General features: G+C 49.7%; 1 protein-coding gene across 4 annotated transcripts in view; it reads right to left on the reverse strand.

Annotated features, from left to right (window-relative positions):
• RNPC3 (RNA binding region (RNP1, RRM) containing 3) overlaps window positions 1-307 on the reverse strand; it is a 51781-nt gene extending 51474 nt beyond the window's left edge. For all 4 annotated transcript variants that reach the window (XR_005750605.1, XM_040359913.1, XM_040359910.1 and 1 more), the window contains exon 1: window positions 119-307. Coding sequence is in view for 3 of the 4 variants with exons in the window: in XM_040359913.1 (XP_040215847.1) it covers window positions 119-256 (138 nt within the window). In the remaining variant the exon portion in view is untranslated. The remainder of the gene's footprint in view (window positions 1-118) is intronic.
• Window positions 308-8474: the final 8167 nt, after the last annotated feature.

The following is an 8474-nucleotide window of genomic DNA, read 5'->3' on the forward strand; positions in this document are numbered from 1 at the left end:
ATACCCACATGTCAGCTTTAAGGAAAGCTTCCATAACATGTATTCCTAGGCGGAGTGTACTGGTAATACACAGATTAGTGTACACAGGGAGCTCGGACACATGGTGCTCCCCTCTTACCAGGCTCCCCCTTGTCCTCCCGGAACACAGGCGCACACCGCACGCTCCGCTCTTCTCTAGAAGCTCTCTCTGCTCCTGGGGACTAAGCTCAGCTGGGAGATGCCGAACCAGCAGCGTCTTCCTCCCACCCGCATCCATCTTACTATCACTCTCAGACTACAAACACAACTTCCGCCCAAACAGGAAGAACTTCCTCATGAAACATCGCGTGATTTGAGCTGCCATCTTTTGTTTACCGTAGCGACTGTGTTCTGTCAGATATGGCACGGGGTGTAGCAAGATGGTGGCTACGTAACGTAACTTCCGTTACCAATTCTGACGGGTTGACTAATCTGACAGAACACCTGCCATCCACCGAAACAGTACGCAGGCGCCTCTAATGGTTATTACGAGTAGTGCACTGCAGCGCCACATTACAGATGAGAGTGCCACAGTTGCCAACTTTCAGTAAATTTACAAACAGTTTGTAAAATCTGTACTTTTTGCATCTGTCCTTGATTGTCCATTACGGACATGTAAGCTGCATGTCTGTAACTGACATTCATTACCAGATGCAACAATTATGGATTTTACAAACTGCTTGCAACAGTGGCGGAATTCAAAATTTTTGGGGGGGCGCAAACAAACAAAAAAAAAAAAAACAATTGCAGCCTCACTGTGCCCATCAAATGCAGCCACTGTGCCATCAATTGTCACCATTGTGCCATGCCATCAAACGCAGCCACTGTGCCATGCCATCAAACGCAGCCACTGTGCCATGCCATCAAATGAAGTCACTGTGCCATGCCATCAAACGCAGCCACTGTGCCATCAATTGTCACCACTGTGCCATGCCATCAAACGCAGCCACTGTGCCATCAATTGTCACCACTGTGCCATGCTATCAAACGCAGTCACTGTGCCATGCCATCAAACACAGCCACTGTGCCATCAATTGTCACCACTGTGCCATGCCATCAAACGCAGCCACTGTGCCATCAATTTTCACCACTGTACCATGCCATCAAGAGCAGCCACTGTGCCATCAATTATCACCACTGTGCCATGCCATCAAACACAGTCACTGTGCCATCAAACACAGCCACTGTGCCATTAATTGTCACCACTGTGCCATGCCATCAAATGCAGCCACTGTGCCCATCAATTGTCGCCACTGTGCCCTTTAATTGTCACCACTGTGCCCTTTAATTGTTGCCACTTTGCCAATTGTCGCCACTGTGCCCTTTAATTGTCACCACTGTGCCCTTTAATTGTCGCCACTGTGCCCATTGATGTCACTGTGCCCTTTAATTGTTGCCACTGTGCCCATTGTCACCACTGTGCCCATTGATGCCACTGTGCCCATTGTCGCCATTGTGCCCATTGGCGCCGCTGTGCCCTGTAAAATGCCCCATCCCCCCACCCAGCACTTACCTTTCTGGGGGTCAGCCATCCTCCTTCCACGTCCCTCGATGTCTTCTCCCGCCCTCGATGATGCTTCAGCCAATCAGGTTACTGGTAACCAGAACCAGTGAACCTGATTGGCTGAGATGCCTGTCAGTCTTATCCAGGACTGGACTGGGACAAAAATTTGGCCCTGGACTTCATCCAGACTGGCCCACTTTGACAGGTCTCTCCCATGGCGGCCGGACAACTCCCACACCCCCGGCCACCCAAGCCCCCTCTCCCCCTTCACTAGTCACTAGCCGTTCTAATTTATTAGAGTAGAACGGCTGGTACTGGTACTCTTATAGGCAGTACCAGTGGGGAAGCTAGACAGTATTTCACCCGGGGCAAACAATCAGTTTGGTGCCCCCCCCCCCCTTATGGGACAAGATTAGGCAGAAGTGAGAAGATCCCAGGCCATAGCTGTTGAGTCAGCTGTCTGTCCCCTCCCCCATGCTCCTCTGTCGTCCCCCCTGCTCCTCTGGTCCTCCCCCTGCTTCTCTGTCCCTCCCCGCTGAGCTCTGTGGGGAGGGAGAGGAGGTGAGCGCTGCGGGAAGGGAGAGACAGAGGAGCGAAGGGAGGCGGCGGTCCGCTGTCACTGAAGCTGGCCCACTGAGCCACTGGCCGCTGGCTCTGATAGGCAATTCCACACAGCCAACCAGCTTCCGTTATTCAGGTGGCCAGCACTCACCATCCGGCCATCTGAATAGTGGGTGGCAGCGACGAAAATACATAGATTCATGCAATGCATGAATCTATGTATTTCAGTGGTTGTGCGAGAGCCAGAGGGGGCGGCGCTCCAGCGCCCTCTATGGACGAACCGCCACTGGTTTGTAAATTTACTGAAAGTTGGCAACCCTGGAGTGCCATATTATAGAGAGCAGAGAGATACGCTGGATACTGTGTGCTTCAATGACGGGTGGGTGTTCCTGTGTTCTGTCGAGAAGTGCCCCATCCCCCATCGAATAGTGCCAGCGTATGCGAGTTGCCGATCAGCTGGATTGACGTGTCAGGGCACAAGCGCACACCATAGGAGGTATCTCTCGAAGGGAGATACCATTTCACGGGCACAATTGAAACCTATACAAATAGCGGGGGGAGACGGTAGTTTTCACATTGTGCCTTGCTGTTGCGGGGCGGCTGTTGTTGGACGGGTTTCCCCACTGTTTGTATAGGTTTAAATTGTGGCTGTGAAATGGTATCTCCCATCGAGAGATACCTCCTACGATGTGCGCATGCGCATTGGTTACATCAGCCCAGCTGGTCAGCAAATCGGCAGTTGTGCTATGACATATGGCGCATGCGCAGCACCGGTGTTCTATCGAGAAGTGCCCAGCCTCGAACTGCGAATGCGCATCACAACAGCTGAGTTTACGATCAGCTGTTGTGTCGGCGACATGGTGCCTGCGCACAATAGCGGCCACTTCTCGATAGAACACTGCATGCTGCTGAGGCACGTTACTGACGATGAGGGGTGGATTTTTACATGATGGGGCGGGATTATTAAATTATGGGAAGTGCTGTGAAAAAGGGGGCAGGTTTTTTCATTATGCCCAGTGCTGCAAAACACATTTTTCTGATACAAAAACCCACCCTACAGTTTACTTAAAGCGGAGGTTCACCCAAAAGTGAACCTCCGCTTTTCGGAACCCTCCCCCCCTCCGGTGTTACCTTTCCGGGGGGTGCAAATACCTGTATAAAACAGGTATTTGCACCACTTCCGGGTATAGACTCCGGCCCCTCCGCGTCACACCCCCCCCCCCCCCGTTTTGTTCTGGTAAACACTCGGCTCCCAGAACACAACGGGAACCATTGGGAATTGCACAGCGCGACTCCCGCATGCGCAGTAGGGAACCAGGCAGTAAAGCCGCAGCGCTTCACTTCTCGATTCCCTTAAAGAGGATGGCGGCTTCGGTGAGCGACTTGGACAGGTAAGTGTTAGTTTTGTAGTATTTGTAGCTGCTGACTTTTACATTTCTTTTTTCAGGTGAACCCCCGCTTTAACACGCTGCGCAAGCAGAAAAGTATGTGTTTTTCAGCACTGCCCATCATTTAATAATCCGCCCCCATCATGTACTAATCCGCCCCTCAGCCACATGAACACGCCTCGGCAGCACAGAGCACAATCTGACAGAAAAAAATCTTCCGTCTGCTATTGTGCGCACGTGCCGTCTCGCTGACACAACAGCTGATCGTAAACTCAGCTGTTGTGATGCACATGCGCAGTTCATCCCGGACAATCGATGGGGGGCACTTCTCGACAGAACACTGGTGTTTCATCAGATTTGGCGACCTGTCATAAAGTGTAACGGAAGTGACGTTTCCGGCGCTGCCATCTTGCTACACCCCACACTCGTCCATTGTAAGGATACACTGAGAAGGGGGCAAGTGGACATCTTGTTACACCCATCGGAGTTTTGGTGTGTGTGACACTGTACCTTCCATGCAGTGCACAGAGCCCATTCTCATAGCTGGGTGGTTACAAGAGGTCAAGGAGCTACTCCATCCAGCAGATCTCCTGCTGTCTCTGGCTGCCTGCACCTCCTGCCCCCCCGGTCCTAGTTCTTCGGTCAGCCTGTTCATTGGTCCTGGGTCCTGGGAGGTTTTGTGAGCTCTTCTCCCTGCTATAGGGAAATCGGTTCTAGCCATTCTCGCGGCTCTTCATCCCAGCCGCCTCCTTGGACTGTTTAATTGCATTGTTTTTGCACAATGATTCACATTTGCATTTCTGCATGGACTATTTACATTTTATATTTTCTCATTTGAATTCATTTTGGCTTTCACGATTAGTGGATCACTTTCACGTTATTATATTTATATATTTACATTATTAATTATTGCACGTTTGCACTTTAAATTAGCAAGCGCCACAAACACCTCCCCTTTTCATACTTGTACAGTGCGTGAGCACATTATTTGTTGTGGCTGCTGTTATTTCATTTGTTCACTTTAATTTAGTTATATATTAATTTTATTTTGGTTTGCGCATTGGTTCCCCCCATAACATAGTGCTGACATGGAGATGCAGGGAGAAGTGAGCCGCACCAGCTGAAAAAAAGCCCTGCACCAGCGCGCCCCTGCCAGTAATTTCAATGGAGCTAAGTGCTGGAACTTGTTTCGGCACTTGGCTCTGCTCTGGAACATTGCTATGATTGGCCGGGACCCTAGGGACATCAATTTCCAGGACGGTCCCAGCCAATCTGGGGCGGTTGGGAGGTATGGTAATGACAGCGATCAGCGACTTATAGCGGGACTGTGATATTGCGGAAGACAATTAGACACTAACTGACACTTTTGAGACTTTGCGGGAACCAGTAACACTAATGCCGCGTACACACGATCGGACATTCCGACAACAAAACTGTGGATAATTTTCCATCAGATGTTGGCTCAAACTTGTCTTGCATACACACGGTCGCAAAAATGTTGTCGGATATTGTGAACGTCAAGAACGTGGTCACGTACAGCACGTACGACGGGCTCCTTCTGCTAATCTCGTGTTAGTAGAAGTTTGGTGAAAGTTGATTTGCGTTTTTCAGCTTCGTGCTTTTCAGTCCATTACAGCGTGACGATTGTGCTATGTCCATTATACACGCTAGTTTTACCAGACCGAGCACTTCCGTCTCATAGTTGATTCAGAACATGCGTGGAATTTTGTGCGTCAAAATTGTCTACACACGCTCTGAATTTACGAGAATGTGATTTTGTTGTCGTAAAATTTGAGAACCAGCTCTCAAATTTTTGTTGTCGGAAATTCCGACAGAAAATGTCCGATGGGGCCTACACACGGTCGGAATTTCTGACAAAGAGCTCCCATCGAACATTTGTTGTTGGAAATTCCGACCGTGTGTATGCACAATACAGTAAACAGTACTAAAAAAGATGCACTGTTGACTTTCTAAACTTGGCAAATAGCCACCGTCACTGCTGTTTTTTATTTGGTGGCTTGTAGATTAAGTTTTCCTTAAGTTGTGTTGCCACTCTGAGCCCCTGCGTGGACAATTTATACATGCCTATTTGTTATTCTTTTAAAATTTTGAATAAAAATATGTGTACCAAAAATATGCACTGTCATTGGCAATGACACTGGCTGGGAAGGGGTTAAATATCTAGGGTGATCAGATGGTTAAATGTGTGCTTAGCCAGTCTTTTGGTGTACTATGTGTACTGCTTTTATTAAGAGAAGTCATGGATTTTATTCCCTGCTTTGCAGGAACACAGAATCCATCCCTTTCCCCCTGTCTACCTTGTTGACATACACATAGCTCAGTTCTGAGTCTCTGCCTGACAATTGGAAGGTGTCGGTGGACATCCAGGGCCATCCTTAAAGCGGATCTCCACTCTAAAGTGGAGTCCCGCTGATCGCCACCCTCCCCCCTCCGGTGTCACATTTGACACCTTTCAGGGGGGAGGGGGGTGCAGATACCTGTCTATAGACAGGTATCTGCACCCACTTCCGGCCCTACGATACGGGCAAAGGACGGGTTTTTTCTCCGCTTCCCGTCCGTCCCCCGTTGTATGCTGGGAACACTCGGCTCCCAGCACACAGCGGGAGCCAATCGGCGGGCGCAGCGCGACTCGCGCATGCGCCGTAGGGAACCGGGCAGTGAAGCCGGAGCGCTTCACTTCCTGGTTCCCTCACCGTGGATGGAGGGGGGAGCAGCAGGGTGACGAGCGATCGGCTCGTCATCTGCTGCGATCACCGCTGGACTCCAGGACAGGTAAGTGTCCTTATATTAAAAGTCAGCAGCTGCAGTATTTGTAGCTGCTGGCTTTTAATATATTTGTTTAGTGGCACATCCGCTTTAAGGCAGGGCAAAAGGGACAGCTGCCCTGGCATTGTTGTGGGGCCCAAAGAAGCTGCCTCATACTTGCCAACTATCCTGGTTTGAATTCCCTTGTCCCTTGAAGTTTTAGTCCTGTGCTGTGTCCCAATATCTCAGTGGGGAAGTTTTGATACTAATGCTGCCCAGCTTTGCCCTATTGTTGTGTAGGGATGACTCACCTGCAGACCCTGTGTTTACATGTAAATAACCGGCATTCATATGTAAATAGCGACAGCATTCATATGTAAATAGTGGCGTCCGGTGGAATTGATATGTAAATAAAGGCGGCATTCATATGTATATCATGCCCCCCTAAAGGTCATATCCACCATCACCTATACGAATGCTCCTGGATCCCTAGGAGTTTTCTGTCTATTAATGGGTCCACTCACCTCCACAGTCCATGGTGTGCAGGCAGTGAGGAGATAATGTGCTGTAACCTCTAGCAACCAATCAGTGAGCAGTATTACTGTACAGTAATCCCTAGCAACCAATCAACAAGCATAAATCATGTGTTGTAACCTCTTGCAACTAATCAGTCGTAAGTCCAAATGTGCTCCGTCGTATCTATGTGCTTATTCAGGAACTGAGATACGCCTGAATTTTGCAAGATACTGTACGACTGACGTAAGTCTCCTTACGCCGTCGTGTCTTGGGTGCATAGTGGCACTTCCATCGATTTACACGTCGAATATGTAAATGAGCTAGATACGCCGATTCACAAACGTACTTGCGCCCGTCGCATTAAGCTACGCCGTTTGCGTAAGGTGTACGTCCGGCGTAACTTTACCCTTCATAAAGCAGGGGTAAGTCATGTTAAGGTATGGACGTCGGAAACATCGGAACAGCGTCGTATTTTACGTTGTTTACGTAAGTTGTACGTGAATGGGGCTGGGCGTAGGTTACATTCACGTCGTATGAATGGAGCCGGCGTATCTTAGGGAGTATTTGCGACGTGATTCTGAGCATGCGTGCGCATGCACCGTTCGGTCGGCCATGCATTTACATGGGGTCACGCTTCATTAGAACACTACACGCCGATCATCTGATGAGGACGTGACGCGCGCGCACGTGAGGTGGGAGGTGCCGGAGTACTCCATGGCGTGCGGTAGCGGGAGAGGAGAGTGGAGAGCCGACGGATCCAGCTGCGGACCGGTGGATGCCAGCACGAGAGGCTGACACCCCCGGCGACCAAGTCGGAGACTCACCCCCGCCCTGCATGGCTCAATGAACAAAAAAAAAAAAAACCCTAAACAAACGGGACCCAGAGGGATACCACGTGACTGGAAGAGGCTATGCGATTGGTCAGCACTACGCCGGGAGCAGCTGGGGAACGGAGGAAGCGGTGCTACGATAGAGGATGATGCAGGAAGGAAAACGGAGCCCCAGCAGCACTGGCAGCGGCAGCAACAGGTCGTCAAGGAGGTCCTGAGGTTGGGTGAGACGCTCAGTAGAGCCGAGCAGGGTCGGGTGCCATCCCGCACCCCCCCCCCCTCCTCCCTGGGCCCCCCCCCCAATCCCCCCGGTACTGTGTTTATTATGCTGGGACTCTCTACAGGTGCCACAGCCCAGGAGACAAAGGAAAATTGGATTAGATGGTGTTAGTACTATATGTGCAATGAGCTAATGCTGTACATATAGGAAAAAGGACTGAGTTATAATCTTGGTGCACTGAGATAACAGGACCATTACCATTATTATCAAAGTGCTGCCATCTATGATTACCAAAGCAAGAGGTTGAATGTGCATGGGTGATTTTTCCTTTTTAAATAAGCATTAAGCTGATAAGTGTTCCTAAAGAGTAAGAGACTTAAGTTGCCTGCAGTCTAGGAAAGAGACTTGTGACAGAGGTCCTATTAGATGCGGAGCAGATTTTGATACATGTTTCTTTTCTTTATTTTTTCTCTCCTTTTTTTTTTTTTTTCCTTCTGTTACCGGTGTCTTTTTCCTTCCTGGTCCCCCTGCGTGTATCTCGGCAGTGGGGTAAGCATACCTAGCAGCCAGTAACTTGAGGGACAGTCAGACCAGGGAAGATATACTGGTCTGAGCCCTATTTTCTGCATACGTACAAAAAGCCTGTATATAAATCAATTTATGAAGGAGCA

This window comes from Rana temporaria, chromosome 7 (assembly GCF_905171775.1).
Source record: "Rana temporaria chromosome 7, aRanTem1.1, whole genome shotgun sequence".
NCBI lineage: Eukaryota > Metazoa > Chordata > Amphibia > Anura > Ranidae > Rana > Rana temporaria.